At 45.2% G+C, this 17,840-nt stretch overlaps 1 protein-coding gene and 1 pseudogene across 2 annotated transcripts in view; both read right to left on the reverse strand.

The window, feature by feature from the left end:
* Positions 1 to 17,840, reverse strand: part of Fam114a2 (family with sequence similarity 114 member A2) — a 33,640-nt gene that overhangs the window by 12,804 nt on the left and 2,996 nt on the right. Inside the window, exons 2-9 of one of the 2 annotated variants that reach the window (XM_045153237.1) lie at positions 14,481 to 14,704; positions 14,051 to 14,150; positions 11,880 to 11,972; positions 10,355 to 10,446; positions 6,140 to 6,274; positions 5,360 to 5,518; positions 3,794 to 3,917; positions 163 to 242 (exon numbers count right to left, since the gene is read on the reverse strand). In XM_045153237.1, the coding sequence (XP_045009172.1) occupies positions 163 to 242; positions 3,794 to 3,917; positions 5,360 to 5,518; positions 6,140 to 6,274; positions 10,355 to 10,446; positions 11,880 to 11,972; positions 14,051 to 14,150; positions 14,481 to 14,690 (993 nt within the window). In that variant the 5' untranslated portion in view covers positions 14,691 to 14,704. Of the gene's footprint in view, positions 1 to 162; positions 243 to 3,793; positions 3,918 to 5,359; positions 5,519 to 6,139; positions 6,275 to 10,354; positions 10,447 to 11,879; positions 11,973 to 14,050; positions 14,151 to 14,480; positions 14,708 to 17,840 lie in introns of both variants that reach the window. The other variant, XM_045153236.1, reaches the window with a different exon arrangement.
* Positions 16,432 to 16,789, reverse strand: LOC101597726 (annotated as a pseudogene).

Genomic DNA, 17,840 nt, shown 5'->3' on the forward strand with positions numbered 1-17,840 from the left:
TCTGGGAACATCAAGAATATATCCTTGATGTTGCTGAGAGCTCCTGGCTAGGAAGTTGCAATTTTATGCTCAATGTACTGTGGGGTGAGAGGACATTTTTAAATATTAAGATTAAATATTTTAATTAAATTACACAATGAAACTTACAAAGCAACAACTTACCCTGGCAAGTTTCTCTGGTCTGGAGGACACGTGCAGCTGAGAAAACAGCTCTGTTATCTCCCTGGTAAAATCTTCGTCCCCTAGAAAATCAAGAGCATGTGAAACACTGCCCAGGTCAGGAGGAGGGAGAGGACGAGGCCACCGGCAGCAGCAGTGGCAGCAACTGAGATGAACGTGGCTCTGACGGGGAGGAAGCGAGCTCTGCACAGGAGCCCTCCAGGGACTGACTGCCTCAGTGACGCATGTGTGCCGTTAGCTCGTTTTCGCAATGAGCCTGGGCTAGAGTGAGACCCTATCTGAGGAGAAACAAAAAGAGTATTTCTTAATCACAAGTTCATGACTCTCAAAAGTCATTATTTCTACTTTATACCTAGCATTCTCCTCCACCAAAAAAAAAAAAAAAAAAAAAAAGTCCTAGAGGGGAGGAATGTATCTTGAGAGGGTCTTTGTCCATCAATTGCAACCTTGTCCTCTCTCTACATATTTAAGGAAGAAAATTAAAGGTGATTTAGTGATTCCAAGGCAGGCATGGTGGCGCACGCCTTTAATCCCAGCACTCAGGAAGCAGAGGCAGGAGGATCGCCATGAGTCCAAGGCCACCCTGAGACTACATAGTGAATCCCAGGTCAGCCTCAGCTAGAGGGAGACCCTACCTCGAAAAACAAAAACAAAACAAAACAAAACAAAAGAAGATTTAGTGAATCCAGTTTGACATGGTTTGGGAAAAGCTGGTCTTACTAATACAGTATGCACAAACACAGCAATTCTTAATTCCATCCTACTATGAACAAAATCTCAAAACTGATTCTAACATAGTTAGCCATTTTGTTTTCCCAACTAAGTTCTAAATTACTTGGGTGCAAGGGATGACTCTAAATCCACAGTGAGATGTATTCCCTTCATGGAGCTGACAAAATAATCCAAGAGTATGCAGGAAAAAATACAGACTTACATTTATCACACATAAAAATCTTTCTTATAGCCAGCTGTGGTGGGGTACACCTTTAATCTCAGCCCTCAGGAGGCAGAGGTAAGAGGATCCCTATGAGTTCAAGGCCAGCTTGAGACTACAGAGTGAGTTCCAGGTCAGCCTGGGCTGGAGCGAGACCCTGCCTTAGAGGGTGGGGAGAGGGAACCTATCTTATAGTATATTTTAGAATATAAGTAATATAATATTATAGCAGTGTATATATTAATTTATACACATTTATATATGTATATATTATATCTAAGTGCTTAATAAACTTACTTGTAAAAGTTGTGATCAAAAAATGTGTGATAGGGGCTGGAGAGATGGCCTAATGGTTAAGGTGCTTGCCTGCATAGCCAAAGAACCCAGGTTCAATTCCCCAGGAGCCACATAAGCCAGATGTACAAGGTGGCACACGCATCTGGAGTTCATTTACAGTGGCTGGAGGCCCTGGCATGCCCATCTCCCCCCATATGTGTGTGTGTGTGTGTGTGTGTGTGTGTGTGTGTGTGTGTACACACACCCATCTATATGCCTCAAATAAATAAAAATATATTTTTTTAAACGGAACATGTCTGGAGAAATGGCTCAGTGGTTAAGGCGCTTGCCTGCAAAGCCAAACGACCAGGATTTGATTCCCCAGTACTTATGTAAAGCCAGCTGCACAAAATGATGTATACACCTGGAGTTTATTTACAGTGGCTAGCGTGCTGGTAAACCCATAATCAATCTCTCTCTCTCTCTCTATCTGTGTGTGTGTGTATCTGTATCTCTCTGCTTGCAAATGAATAAATTAAATATCTAAAAACAAATGTCTGACAGGGGCTGGAGTGATGTCTTGGTATCAAAGTCACTTGCTGGGAAACCCGATGGCCCAAGTTTGATTCCCCAGTACCCACGTAAAGGCAGATACACAAATGGTCATGTATCTGGAACTCACTCACACTGGCAGGAAGCCCTGATGCCCTCTCAATCCTTCTCTCTTTCTCTCTCTCTTTCTCTTCCTCATTGCCTCTCTCAAATATGTAAATATTCTTTAAAAAGTGTCTGACAATCACTGCCAAGTGTGCTATAAAAACCTGAGTTTCTGCATTAAAATAACAGTCAGTTTTGGATAAAAAGTGTGGCTCAGTGGGAGAATGTTTGCCTACCATGCACAAAGCCCTGAGTTTGATTCTCCTCCCAGTGAGGGTAAAAAACTAAACAAACAAATGTGTGTGTGTGTGTGTGTGTGTGCGTGTGCACACGCGTGCATGAATGTTGAGTAAGGATGGCAAGGAGACAGGGTCTTGCTTTGGAGGGACTGTGGAAGGAGCCTAGCACCTCCCACACACAGACGCCTTCTTAGGCAAAGGCATCAGGTGGAAAAGACAAAAGGCAAAGGAGCTGGTGCCCCTGGGAAAGTGACCAGCATCGCCAAACCCAGGCCCTACGTGGTCCCCTCTGCTACTCCCACACTCTTGTAAACAACTTCACTGGTTGTAATTAAACACCAAAGAGGGAAGCTGGGAGGAGGGCAAACGGGGTTTGTCCTGGAATTTACTGCTAAGTTTTCAAAGTTCTCATGTCTGGGAAAAAGGAGGTGGTGGGGGGGAATCGCAGACACAAATCCATCTGCTAAGAAAACTCCTTGGAGTCCTTTGAATGGTATTTAAAGACTGAGGTTTCTGATTACTATGCAAAGCCAGATGTTGACTAAATTGAACAAGCATTGTTAATTGTTCCACGTACAAATAACAGAAGTTACATTATAAATAAATGAGAACTATCGTACCATGGCTTGGTTAGGAATAAGGGAGGAACCTGGGCAAACCAAAATCATTTTATGGTTTCCAGCTGAGACTCTTTAAAATTTATATTTATTTATTTGAGACAGAGAGAAAGACAAAGAGGGAGGGAGGGAGAAAGGGGGGGGGGAGAGGGGGAGAGAGAGAGAGAGAGAGAGAGAGAGAGAGAGCGCGCACAAGCGTACCAACAAGTGTACCAGGGCCTCCTGCTACTGCCAACAAACTCCAGATGCATGTGCTGCTTTGAACATCTGGCTTTACATGAGTATCGGGAATTGAACCAGGCCCAGCAGGGTTTGCAGGCAAAGGCCTTTAACCACTAAGCCATCTCTCTAGCCCAGAAAAAGCATTTTTATTGTTGGAGCTGTGAGCACAACTACTTTTGTCATGGCAGTATTTCCCTCAGAAGTATCAACAGTTACATAGAGTATTCAAAGTAGAGTAGTGGTGTATCTTTTTATGTTTTGTTTTGTTTTCAAGGTAGGGTCTCACTCTAGCTCCAGGCTGACCTGGAACTCACCATGTATTCTCAGGGTAGCCTCGAACTCACGGTGACCCTCCTACCTCTGCTTCCTGAGTGCTGGGATTAAAGGTGTGCACTACCATGCCTGGCTGGTGAACCTTTTTTGAAAGGGAATGAAATGAGCCTTTCCTACTAGGGAAGCAACTGATTGTATATGTGATTGTGAATGTGAGCTTTAAGATAAAATCTTGCAGGAAGGAGGGAGCATGGGCAAGAAGTCTACTTGACCATGTCAATGCCCAGTCAAGGGAAAGTAATGTGCTTAAGAGTAAACAATGCACTCCAAGGGCAGAGCAGTGCGTACAGCCAAGGCAGCCTCCCCATCTGCTCAGATGCCCGGGCTTGCGTTACCTTGCTTCTCTTCTTCCTCTTCCTCAGAGAAGTCTGCGAGGGAAAATGCTTCTTTCAACTGCTCTAATTCAATTTTTATCGTATCTAGTTCTTGTCCACTCAGAGAATTAAGGATAGATTTCACCTGAACAGGTATAAGAATACAACACATTGAGAAAAGTATGAAAGGGAAAAAATTTCAAACATAGAAGAGACCACATGTCAACCTGAATTCCAAATTATGAGCTAACCAACCAAGGTAAACTACATCAAGAATCCTTAATTTTTTTATAATTTATTGATTTACAAGCAGAGAGTAACTACGAGAGAGAATGGGCATGCCAGGACTTCTAGCCATTGCAAATGAACTCTGGATAAATGCGCCACTCTGTGCATCTGGCTTTACATGGATACAGGGAAATCGAACCTGGGTTGTTAGGCTTTGCAGGCAAGTGCTTTAACCGCTGAGCCCCAAGAATCTTTAAGTGCATGTGTATAAGTAGGTGTGTGTGCATGTATGCGCACCTGTGTGTGTCTGAGGCAGCGTCTACCTATGTAGCCCAGGCTAGCCTTGAACTCTTAATTATACTGCTGTAACCTTCTGCCCACTGGGACTACAGGCATGCATTTCTAGGTCTGACTCCTAACCCTTAAACCACATAAGAAGCTAGTTTTACAAAAAGGTAGGAAGAACTTGTATTTCCAAAAGGCCAGAGATACCTGGAAATTACCAGTGCTTAAGACTAGCTTGGAAATCAAGAGAAATGAAATAGTCTTGGTTAAAAGTGAGCAGATCCTGGGCTGGAGAGATGGCTTACTAGCTAAGGTGCTTGCCTGGGAAGCCTAAGGACCAGTGTTCGACTTTCCAGGTCCTACGTGAAACAGACACACAAGGTAACACAAGCATGTAAAGTCACCATGAGCACAAGGAGGCGCACGCATCTGCAGTCCGACTGCAGTGGCTGGAGGCCATGCAGAGCCAATCCTTTCTGTCTTGCTCGCTCTCTCTCATTAAAAAAAAAAAACACGTGTGGGCTGGAGAGGAGGCTTAGCGGTTAAGCGCTTGCCTGTGAAGCCTAAGAACCCCGGTTTGAGGCTCGATTCCCCAGGACCCACATTAGCCAGATGCACAACGGGGCGCACGGGTCTGGAGACTGTTTACAGTGCCTGGAGGCCCTGGTGCACCCATTCTCTCTCTCTCTCTCTCTGCACGCCTCTCTCTCTCTCTCTCTTTTGCTCTCAAATAAATAAATAAAAATAAAAAGGTGAGTAGGTCACTATGTACAAACTGGCAGCTTAGGTCATCAAGAGATTTTAGCAGCTAAAGCCAAGGAACTGAGACACAATAAAGGCTGAGGTAAAAAGAAAATAACAGATGTGCCAGGAAGACTTCTTGGTATTCTGTCTTTTTGTGTTATTTTACAGAAAAAAAAAACACACACAAAAAAAAAAAACACTTGAGTCACTGTATTTCTCTTCAGCCACTGCTGGCTCTGGTGAGAGTTCTCTTGCCACTGCACTAAAGCGTTGCTTCACCTCCCAGAGCTCTGCAGCCTGACTCTGGCAGGGCCTCAGGGCTGGTTTTACCTTGATCTCACTTTCTCGGGAGAGCATCTCCAGAGCTTCCAGGTGGGAAAGGCCTTGGAATTCATCAAAGAGAAGCCCATAATGAGGTTTCTTGTCTGTTTCCATGGTTACCTCACTGGAGGTCCACTGTTCTTCTTTCTCCTTTGCCTCTCGTAAAACCTAGAAAGATATGGATGTATTACAGCGCAGCAGTGAGGAGCTTGAGGAGCCGGTTCAGGAGCGGAGGGAGGCAGAGCTGAGCAGGCGCCAGCCCAGGCCAGCCCTTCATCCTTGCGTCGCGATCCAAATCCAACAGGCTCGGAGCAGCAGTAAAAACGTTATCGCACATAACCTGATGCTGGCCAAGGTAAGTAACACCCACGGAGCCAGGTGTTTCTCTGGACCAGACTGATCTAATAAACAGCTCTGACAGGGTTTAGGGTTTTGTACTAAAATGACAGAAGCCTCTTGCAGAAAGAAAAGAGGGAACAAACACAGACGGACATTTTTCTATGCATAAAGCTTTCACTACCCACTTTTACTCCCAAAAATGCTTAATTAAAAAGTCACTGAAATTCTTCAAAAGCTAACAAAGGAAAAAAAAAAACAAAACCAGAAATAAGGCTGGGGATGTGGTTCAGTTGGTGGAGTGTTTGCCTAATGTGCATGAAGCCCTGGGTCAATCCCCAGCTCAACATAAACTGCAGGGGGAGGGGGGAGACACAGGTGCACCCCGGGATTCCCAGCACTCAAAAAACAAAACAGAGCAGAAACAAAGCAAACAGGTAAAGAAAGCAGTACCTGAGACAGAGTAGCGTTCCGGTGCATCAAGCCCTTAGTTCTTTTAAATCCAGGATCCCCTTCTGCTATTACATCCATTGTCTTTTTCCCAATGAATTCTAAAGCATCCAAGCCCCCGCTGATAACACTCTTTCCCTAGGAAAGACAGACCACGTCATTACGGCGATACTGAGAAAGGATGGGCAGATACTTTGAGTGTCTATCAGTGTCTGGCAGTAGCCGGCAATGCTGGCTGAGTGACACAGACCTCTCATTCCACCTACTCAGAGCCTAGCTCAGGCAAGAGAATATCAAGTTCAGGAGTACCTGGGCAATTTATTTTAAAAAGTAAAAAAAAAAAAAAAAAAAAAAAAAAGGCTGAGGATCTAGCTCAGTGGTAGAGCAGCCACCTAGCGTGCATGAGGTTCTCAGTAACGGAGGGAAAGTGGCCAGCAGCACCAACACTGTGACAGCTCCGCAGCACTGAAGCCACCGTCAAGACATCACCTGTGGGGATGTGACCCAGGCAGAAGCACCTTGGGAAAGAGCCACCCAGCCACGCACTGCAGTTACCACTCAGCCGAAGCGTTGATCAGAGGACATGTACCAGACTATGCACTGCACCACAACTTGCACATCTACAAACTGGAAACGACCTCCATGCTTACCCACTGCAGAATGGTGTGACAGTCACACCATGGGATACAGCAAAGAAAGCACACATGCACACTGCAACATGAACAAACTGTCGTCTCAGAGCCCCTTCCCTACACCCAACATGAAACTGAAGTCTTCCTCCAAAGGGCCCCTCTCTGCTCCACAGGGAACCCCAACATCCTGGTTCCTCTCTTGAGCTCACACCCAAGCCCCCATCTCACTGGCCAGTCAGCTATGCCCCTAAGCTCCAAGGACACAGAAATAAAAGGGCTCATGCCATTTCCCACACCCTTTCTCTGTCCTCTCGCTTCCCCTTTACTACAGGAGCATGTGTGTGTATGTATGTATGTATATATATATAGATTACATACATATATATACACACACACACATATAGTTGTTTTTTTTCAAGGTAGGGTCTCACTCTAGTCCAGGCTGACCTGGAATTCACTATGTATTCTCAGGGTGGCCTTGAACTCACAGGAATCCTCCTTCCTCTGCCTCCTGAGTGCTGGAATTAAAGGTATGCACCACCATGCCCAGCTTTAATTATTTTTTTAAATATTTATTTGCAAGCACAGAAAGGATACAGAGAAAACTGGTATACTTTGTGCCACTTTGTGCATCTGGTTTTACATGGGAACTGGGGAACTGAACCCGGGTTGTTAGGCTTTGTAGGCAAGCACCTTAACCACTGAGCCATCTCTCCAGCCCCCATATACTCTTTATATTTTCCTGCCTATCCACCTCAGCTTGCTACTCAATGGACATGTGCACACCTCTCTCCCCCTGTCTTTCTCTTCCATTTCTCTTACTCTCTCTCTGTCCCTCTCCTTCCTTCCTCTGCCTCTCCCTTAGCCCTTATGCGTGCCAGCAGCCACCTGTACTGGTGCCTTTAAACAGCGCATCACCCACAGCCACACCGATATTGCGTATCTAAGGACTGGCTGAAGACCCTTCCTGGACTTCCCCCACCCCTCTTCAGCCACACTCCTCTCTGCTCAGAGCCAATAATTAAGTGTTCTTGATTAACCCACATACTAGTCTCAGAGCCTCTATCTCAGACCCTCTAACTACTGACACAAACATGTCTGAAAAAAGCCAGATACAAAAGGGCATAGACTGTGTGATTCCACTTAAATGAAGCATAAAAGTTGGCAAAAATTGGTCTATGATGCCTTTTAAAATGTTCTAATCATGTGTAGTTCTACAAATATCTATCAAAAAGAACATACTTCTCTGCTTTATAACTTTGAATGTTTTATGGATATAAATACGAGGACATGAGTCTGGGCTGTGGTTAGAGAGAGGAGACCATGATGGGAACAAGAAGTGACAAGAAGGGGGAGGACAAAAGGAAGAATGTAGTATGAAAGGAGGTGAAGTTGGTGGAGAGGAAATGGGAGGGAAAGGAAAAGGGAAAGAGGGAGGAAGGTAAACCAAAAAATTGTTTGACAAAATACTGAAACCTAATTTTATTTTATTTTATTTATTTTTGAGAGAGAGAAAGAATGGGTGGGCCAAGGCCTCCAGCCACCACGCGTGAACTCTGGCCGTGTGCGTCCTTTGTGGTACGTGTGTGACACTGTGTGCTTGTGTCGCTGGCATCTGGCTACATGGCTGGGACCTGCAGATTCGAACATGAGCTCTAGGCTTTGCAGGCAAGCACCTTAACCACTAAGCCATCTCTCCAACCCTAAACCTAATTTTTTGTATGCAATTATATAATTTTTTAAAAATATGCAGTTATGAGAAAAATATTTTTGTAAAGCAGAAACATCTTCTAGGGCACCAAACCTAGACATCCAGGTCTGTAAAATATTCTATCTGTAACTCTTCACCTTATATTCTGCTTATTAAAGCAAGTTTTCATATGGCTCTTTTTTTAAAATTTATTTTGAGAGAGAGGGGAAGGGGCAGAGACAGAACCAAAGCCTTCTGCCACTGCAAACTGCAGATGCATGCGCCCCTGTGGTGCATGTGCGACACTGCGTTGGCATCACTGCGTCTCCTTTGTGGGACCTGGAGACTGCAACGTGCTTCGCAGGCACGCCCCTCACTGCTATGCCAGCTCTCCCACCCTCACGTGGCTCTTACTAGACCCCTAGAAGTAACTGGTCCTCGTGAGCTGGACACCATAGGTACCATGAGTGCCTGTGGTTTCTTTGGGAAAGGAGAAAGCTATGCACTGAGAGAGCCAGCCCCCCACTTTACTAACGGTGCTCCGAACAGTGAGAGCCAGCCCCCCACTTTACTAAAGATGCTCTGAACAGTGAGAGCCAGCCCCCCACTTTACTAAAGATGCTCTGAACAGTGAGAGCCAGCCCCCCACTTTACTAAAGGTATTCTGAACAGTGAGAGCCAGCCCCCCACTTTACTAATGATGCTCTGAACAGTGAGAGAGCCAGCCCCCCACTTTACTAAGGATGCTCTGAGCAGTGAGCCAGCCCCTCCACTTTACTAAAGGTATTCTGAAGAGTGAGCCAGCCCCCCAGTTTACTAATGATTCTCTGAACAGTGAGAGAGCCAGCCCCCCACTTTACTAATGATGCTCTGAACAGTGAGAGAGCCAGCCCCCCACTTTACTAAAGGTATTCTGAGCAGTGAGAGAGCCAGCCCCTCACTTTACTAATGATGCTTTGAACAGTGAGAGCCAGCCCCCCACTTTACTAAAGGTATTCTGAACAGTGAGAGAGCCAGCCCCCCACTTTACTAAAGGTATTCTGAGCAGTGAGAGAGCCAGCCCCTCACTTTACTAACGGTGCTCTGAACAGTGAGAGAGCCAGCCCCCCACTTTACTAAAGGTATTCTGAGCAGTGAGAGAGCCAGCCCCCCACTTTACTAAAGGTATTCTGAGCAGTGAGAGCGCCAGCCTCTCACTTTACTAAAGGTATTCTGAACAGTGAGAGAGCCAGCCCCCCACTTTACTAAAGGTATTCTGAGCAGTGAGAGAGCCAGCCCCCCACTTTACTAAAGGTATTCTGAACAGTGAGAGAGCCAGCCCCCCACTTTACTAAAGGTATTCTGAGCAGTGAGAGCGCCAGCCTCTCACTTTACTAACGGTGCTCTGAACAGTGAGAGAGCCAGCCCCCCACTTTACTAAAGGTATTCTGAGCAGTGAGAGAGCCAGCCCCCCACTTTACTAAAGGTATTCTGAACAGTGAGAGAGCCAGCCCCCCACTTTACTAATGATGCTCTGAGCAGTGAGAGAGCCAGCCCCCACTTTACTAAAGGTATTCTGAACAGTGAGAGAGCCAGCCCCCCACTTTACTAAAGGTATTCTGAGCAGTGAGAGAGCCAGCCCCCCACTTTACTAAAGGTATTCTGAGCAGTGAGAGAAGCAGCCCCCCACTTTACTAATGATGCTCTGAACAGTGAACCAGCCCCCCACTTTACTAAAGGTATTCTGAACAGTGAGAGAGCCAGCCCCCCACTTTACTAATGATGCTCTGAGCAGTGAGAGAGCCAGCCCCTCTACTTTACTAACGGTGCTCTGAACAGTGAGAGAGCCAGCCCCCAACTTTACTAAGGATGCTCTGAACAGTGAGAGAACCAGCCCCCACCCCCCGCTTTACTAACAGTGCTCTGAACAGCCGTGGAGATGGTCGAGAACACACCAAACGGCCCAGCCACAGATGAGGAGTTTTCATTCTCTTTGGCATTTGTTTCTCCTGCAAATGGTAGGGGATGTGTAAACAGGAAAGGAAGGTTCATTATTTATTTTGCTTTATTAGCATACTACACTCAGGACCTCAGGCCTTTTTACATATTATTTTAAGCTATTTGTCTATGTTAAAATGAAAACTAAAGTAAACAGCTTTTTTACTCTTATTTCTTTGCAAAAATAGTATCGAGTCTTTGGAACAAACTACTGATCTATACAAAAATCAGGCCAAATACAGAATGATCTGTAATATGATCTTCTGGATAAAATGATAGCATAGAAAACAGATCAGGGCTGTGAGGACACAGAACAGAGTAACTACAGGAGCCCGAGAAGGAACTTTTTTTGAGTAATGAAAATATTTTTATATCCCAATTATTCAAATAGATACAGGAACTTTTCTTTGTATGTCACATTGTTTTATTGACTACCCATAAACATAATACGCATATACCTAATACATATATACATAGTACATCTCCTATAAACATAACTGTGTATCTATAACAACATAAAATTATAAAGCTACAGCAGTTAAGGCTCTTGCTTGCAAAGCCTTATGGCCTGGGTTTGATTCCCCAGTACCCAAATAAAGGCAGATGCACAGTGGCACATGCATCTGAAGTTCATTTGCAGAAGCAACAGATCATGGCAAGTCTATTCTCCTTCTTTTATTTTCTCTCTCATGTAAATAAGGTCTTAAAAGGTTTTTCCTTTCTGGGTCCCTGACCCTCCTGAATCCTGATGAATGTGTCCTTCATGGTTAAGTGGAGAAGGCTTTCCTTTGATCGAGACAAACCTCCAGAAAAAAAAACACTTTACCTTCACAAAATTCCAAATACAAAAAAAAGAGGAAAAAAAAAAACCTCTGCTTCCCCAAAATACACTAAAATATTTTGATCTCACCATGCCATTCTATTCAAATTTTGCTGGCCACATACTTAAATTACACCAAGCAAAATGCTTAGCAATCCTCACATTCTTTGTTTATGGACTCATTATTCAATGTTCACACAGTCCTTGGAGATCAGTCCATTGATGCAGACAGTGACAGAACAAACAAATGGCTGTACAACACTGGCCCCACAGAGTGCAAACGCCCTTCCTCCCCAGAGTGCTGCAGTGTCCCAAGTGTTAGATACTCAGTGAAGATCTACTGTAAAGACGAGTTTAGGCTGAGTAAAGAGCTCAGTGTTCAAGGGTGCTTGCTTACAAAGCCTGCCAAACCAGGTTCGATTCCCCAGAACCTATAAAAGCCAGATGCACAAAGTGGCTTATGTTTTTGGAGTTCACTGGCAGTGGCAAGAGACCCTAGTGCCTCCATACACAATCATATTCTCTCTCTCATGCATATAAATAACAATATTAATTTTTTTAAAAAGAATTCAACCACTCCATTTCAGTCCAAAATTCTAGACCTTTATGTTTTGATATACTGACCGGCCACATGCTTGACTTCAGTTGTAATTTCACTGGGACTAGGGATCCCAAGAGAAGTCTCTGCTTTCTCAATGACACTTGAAATACCTTGTCCTAATGAGAAAAACAATAGCCAAAACTAAAGAAACAAACCAAAACTCAAACTGAAATCCTGCATATTTTAAAAATAACAATCAAAAGACATATTTTAATAATAAAATATTGTAATAAGCAGGACCATGGGAGGGGAACAGAGAAGAGAGGATGGGAGGAGGGTTAACCAAACTTAAAAGGGTCATAAGTAGGGCTGGAGAGATGGCTTAGCGGTTAAGCGCTTGCCTGTGAAGCCTAAGGACCCCGGTTCGAGGCTCGGTTCCCCAGGTCCCACGTTAGCCAGATGCACAAGGGGGCGCACGCGTCTGGAGTTTGTTTGCAGAGGCTGGAAGCCCTGGCACGCCCATTCTCTCTCTCTCCCTCTATCTGTCTTTCTCTCTGTGTCTGTCGCTTCAAATAAATAAATAACTTAAAAAAAAAAGGTCATGAGTAAGCCATATGGAAGCCTACTTCACTAATAAACATGTGTGCGTGTTAAAAAAAAAAAGAAGAGCGCATGGGCAGAAGGAGCCCATGGGTATATACCCCAAAGCCAAAGATTTCAAACGTCAGTGCTGGGGTGGAATGTCTCCCAGCAAGCTGTTGTCAGGGAAGGTCCTGGTGCCCTGAAACATGACAGGCTGTGGCCAAGGCTCTTGGCTGCCCATCAGAACTAGACGACCAGACCCTATTACTAAAGACACCACGTACTTAAGCTGCAGGACACTAGGAAATCAAGCTGGAGCTGAGCTGGGAGCCTCCTCCCTGTTGAGTAGCTGGCATGGTGCTAGAAAGAGCCACGCAGCCTGTCGGGGAAGATAAGTCACCAAAAATACTTATAACCAGCAAGCTAGACAGCTGGCCAGCCAGCCAAAACATGTCAACTGGTACAATGGTAGCATGCCTGTTATGAGGTACCAAATGCTCTCTGATTGAATGTGAGGTCTACTCCATGGGAATAAATTTATGCCTGGTTCTGAAAACCCAGTAAGATCATAAGTCGTGGTGTGGGTGGGGTGGGCGCTGTCTGCCTAAGCAAATATGTTGTCTGCCAGACCGCCCCCCAATACCTATGCTTATGCTCATGTGTAAACCCTCCTCTCACTTGTGCTGAGAGAAGCTTCTCTTTTCAGAAGCTGGTGACCACTGGAGGTGACTCAAAAATCATAGTGCTGAAAAGAAATGACAAGTGGAGTGTGGAACACTGACAGACATCTCTATCACAACCTCCAAGGTGCACGGACCATTGTGGAAGAGATGGCAGAAAGGAAGGGCAGGAGTGCTTTGGAATGCTGTCTTCCATGAACAAAGCACACTAGCTGAGGGGACCTACACAAGATCTGCATAATATGGGGGGGGGGTGACAACATCAAACAGAAGAGGGACTAGTAAGAAAGGAGTTCAGTGGAGGGGGATATAAGGAAGGAGAGTGGCAGAAGGGCATTATAATTAGGGTGCATTGTGTATCCATATGGAATTTGTTAATAAAACACTTTTTTAGAAGAAAGAATTCTTGGGATATGTCATTACCAAAAGTGAAGAACAATTAAAAAAAAAAACACTGATTTTTTTATCACAAGGAATAAGCTTCTCCCTAGACTTCAACTTTCTAATACAAAAATTGTACAAGCTCTAGTGGTAGTGTGCATCCGCCCATGACCGGCTGTGGTGGTATGGATGTAAAATGTTCCTGATCATCCCATGTGTTTGTGATTCAGCCTCACACTTGGTTCCCAGCTGGTGGCAACGTGAGACAGTTGTAGACCCTGGAGAAGATGTCACTGGAGGTAGGCTCCCCTTGCTGGTGCTAACTAGCTCACTATAGCTGCCACCTCCCAACTGATGGGACAAGATGTGGCACCCTGATGCCTGCTCTTGCTATTCTTGCCCCACCCACCATGATGAAACTTCCCTCAGAACCGTAAGCTGAAATAAACCCTTTCCTCCCACTAGCCACTTCTGGGTGGGTGTTTTGTCCCAGCAATGAGAAAGTAACTATTTTACCAGTCATCCTGAAACAAGCTGAATCTCTGAACCAGCATGAAGAATTGAGCCTGTAAGACACATGCACAACAATAACGCAGTGACGATGGCCTTACCTACTGTCACGACAGTGGCTGAGGCGGAGGACAGCAAGGACTTGCCCCAGCTGCCCCAATAACCCCATCCGGTCTGCGGTACATCTTTGGAAACCGTCTCCTATTTTTTCCCAAAAACAAGACACAAGAAAATGGAAACTTTAGAGAAGACTCAGTGTATAAATGAGGCAACTAATTCCTAGCCACAGTATAGGTGGATACATATTGTCTGCCGACAGAAATGCAGTGCTTGGGGGGCCGGTCAGTGCAGCAGGCATGCAGCGCTGCGCAGCCAGGGCAGCAATGGTGAAGAGCCCATGCCGGAACCCCCTTCAGGCTTTCCACGGGAAGCACAGTCCTGAAGTGACCGTGCTCCCAAACCACTGTTCACCCACGACTTCTCGACTCCAGCATCTCAGCAGACATTGTGCTTTGGTTACAGCTATGGTACCTGGGCAGGGTGAGCTTCTGGCATCCCAAGGTCACCAGAGGGCCTGAGCTCTGGTCTTTTCCGAGTGGAAGCTACAGGTTCTGATTTACTCTCCAGCTGGACGCTTTGCTCAACAGCCTCAGTCTTCCCAGCTGGCTCACAGTTTCCATCTTCGAGTAGAGGAGCTGCGTCAGTTGTCTCTGGAGCGTCTGTGTCATCTCTGTCCGACATGATTATAGCATCACCTGCTAAAACAGAGCCCAAGAAAAGTTTACCTGTGAGGTTACTTTGCTATAAACTATGTGTTTACACCTTTTGAGATTTCCAGATGCACATGCTAATGTAATACAGAGATCTCATACACCTTCACCCTTTTCCCCCACTAATAAACACAAGAATGGCAGGATGTGCTCCACCGCTCTTACTTGGATAAGAACAGGTTTAAACGCACCCATCTGCACGTGCATTAGCTCTATAGCATTTATTATTATCTTTTCTGCAGGAAACTGGTTCCCAGGACCCCCTCTGCTCTTGGTGAAAACATGCAGTGGTCAAGTTCGTCATATGGTATACTTTTTTAGAAGACCAGAACAGCGGAGTGTAAAGACAGCCTATATGCTTAATGAAATCTATCTACTGCTGGGGATTAGTACTGTGGCAGTAAGGCATGTGCCGACTGCGGTAAAAGTCCCACTTTGAATCCCAACTTCGTAGTACTTGGACATAATCAATGGATAGTTCCTCATATAATTTAATCGCCTCTGCACTACTTGCAGTACCTAACATAATGGCAATGCTGTGTGGGTATTAGACCATGTTCTTCAGGGAACAATGATTAAAAACAGCCTGTACAAGTTCAGTACAGAAGAACTTCTTTTGGAATGTTTTCAATCTGTAGTTGGTTGAAACTTCAGATGCAAAATTCATGGTCCAAGTGGCCAAGTGCGTGGACTCCAGTGACCATGACGACAATGAACAATTCAATCACCAGGATCCCTGGTGCCATCCCTTCCATAGCCACAAACACGTCCCATATGTCTTTCAGCCTAACAAGCAAATACTGATGTTTTCTGACCCTGAAATTGTCATTTCAGAGTGACGTAAATGCATCAAGTGACTCTGCACTCGGCCCAAGTTCCTTCAGTCCACTTTGAGCGTGTCAAAAGTTCCCTTTTATTTTGGGGTAGTATCTCATAATATATATACATCACAATTTATGTCCATTCACAGTCTCCTGCAGTCTCCAATATGATACTATTACATGACTGTACATCTGCATGTGCAAGGGGGGCTGTGTGTACGTGTGTTCAGGTGCCCACGTGTTTGTGGCCAAAGTGTTTTAAGAGTGCTTTATAACCTGGATTTAATATGTGGTTTTGCCTATCCCACAGATGGGATAAAATTCCAATCCATAGCTTATTTTTCATCACCTGTTTGTGATTCTTTTTGAGGGGGGGGTTCTGTATATTTTATTTTTTTAGGTGTGGAAATACAGAAATGGATGGGGAACTAACTTTAATTGTGATCACCAGTGCCCAAGCTGCAAGTGATTGGGAAGAGGACTCATTCATTCCTCTAGGTTGTGGTTCTCACAGAACGTGTTTTGCAAAGATGGTCTTTTCTGACATCCAGACAGACGTGGGGCAGGAAAAAGTCTCCTGAGCGTGGTGGGCTAGCGTGATGCATTCTCTCTATCCAGACAGGCTGGCTCGGGGCTCTGGGTCTTTAGTTCTCAGTCAGCATCTGGCTAGTGTGGGTGGCAGTCTGGGGATACGTTTTCAGCTGGCAGCATGGCAGGCAATCTGGCACAAGCCTGAAGAAAGGGGGTGGGAGACGGAGTAGGACCCATCACAGGTTGATGCCTGGACTTGGGAAGGAGGGCACAGAAAGAGGCAGCAACAACCAGGCAGACACCCAGATCTCTTTTAATTGGGGGTAGGGAGGAAAGGGCCTCAAAGTGGGCCTGGGGCCCTCACTGCACAGCTTGCTCATTGGCACTGCCTCCTGAGTCCTGAGGTTTCACCACATCTGGAAGCTCAGGAGAGCTGGAGAAGGGCTGGCTCAGTGTGCAGGGCCTCAAAAGCATCATCTGCCCGGAAGGCCAAACCCACTGTGGCTGGGGCCTGCCGTCTCACCATCTGCCTGGTGAAGCCACTCTCTCCCACCGTTTTCCCATCATCAAGGAGCAGGTCATCCTTGTACAGCCGCTGCCCATCGGGCAGCCGATTGAGGATGCCCTCAACAATGCGCTTCAGCTCCAACACGGTGCTTGATCCCTTGGCATCAGTGAAGATGGTGGTCTTGTGACACCAGATCATAAACACATCCATCCTGGCGGTTCTGTTTCTTTTTTGAGACAAGATCTCACACTATAGCCCAAGCTAGCTTCCAACTCATGGCAATATTCCGGCTTTAACCTCCATGTGATTGTGGCCATAAACCTGTGATCATGGGGTCTTTCGCCAAGAAAATTTTTCATTTTGATGAGGTTCCAGTTATCTTTTTTTTTTCCTTTTACTGCTGTCCTTCAAAAATCTTAATCATTAAGTGGTCCAGCCTCAATTTTTCCAGAGATTATTTAAAGGCATCAAATAACGTTTTTGTCAGATCAGCTTATTTTTTTAATGTTAACTGCAAATACACCAACCCTGTGTTGCCAACTGAACCATTTGATGGAATCAAAAGGCAAATAAGCTACACTCTGATAGTGCTGCAGCTCAAAGCCCTGGCCTCATGAAGGCTAGGGGAGAACCGACCGTATCTACACCCACTGGACCAACGGGTCAGCTTTGAGTAGCAATGTTACCCAATTCAATTCCTCCCAAAAGTACCTAGTCCTTGACACTCAAAGGTAAGATACCATCGGTACCTCTACAGAGAATAAATGTATCTCACACATACATATGCACATACATGCCAGGCATCATATAAGCACACCTTATTCAGCTATCAATATAGACACGTGCATGCCAGGTATGTATAGAGACGTTTAGATATGCACTAAGGACAGAACTACTCTAGCTCATGTCGCTGTAATGTTTCGGATGCGCTACAAAAGGCGTTTGCTAAGGCAGTCTGGGGACAGCACAATGACTCAAACACATACAAAATAGGCTCAAAGAACTGACAGGAAGGCGTCTCTGAAGCAACAGGAAAGAACTCACACAATGTACCTGAAATAAGCCTGCCAGTGATCACAAACTGGGGATTTGATCACTGAGTGAACATTCAGATGTCTTCAATTGGCCTGCAGTGTTTAGACTTTCTTTAAAATAGTTAACATTTATAAAACTAGTCTTCCTATTAATACAAGCGTCCTTTATAACCTTCCCTTATAAAATTGAAAGATCTGGCCACACGGGGCCCAGATTTGACGGGGTA

The sequence above is a fragment of the Jaculus jaculus genome, chromosome 6 (genome assembly GCF_020740685.1).
Source record: "Jaculus jaculus isolate mJacJac1 chromosome 6, mJacJac1.mat.Y.cur, whole genome shotgun sequence".
Lineage (NCBI taxonomy): Eukaryota > Metazoa > Chordata > Mammalia > Rodentia > Dipodidae > Jaculus > Jaculus jaculus.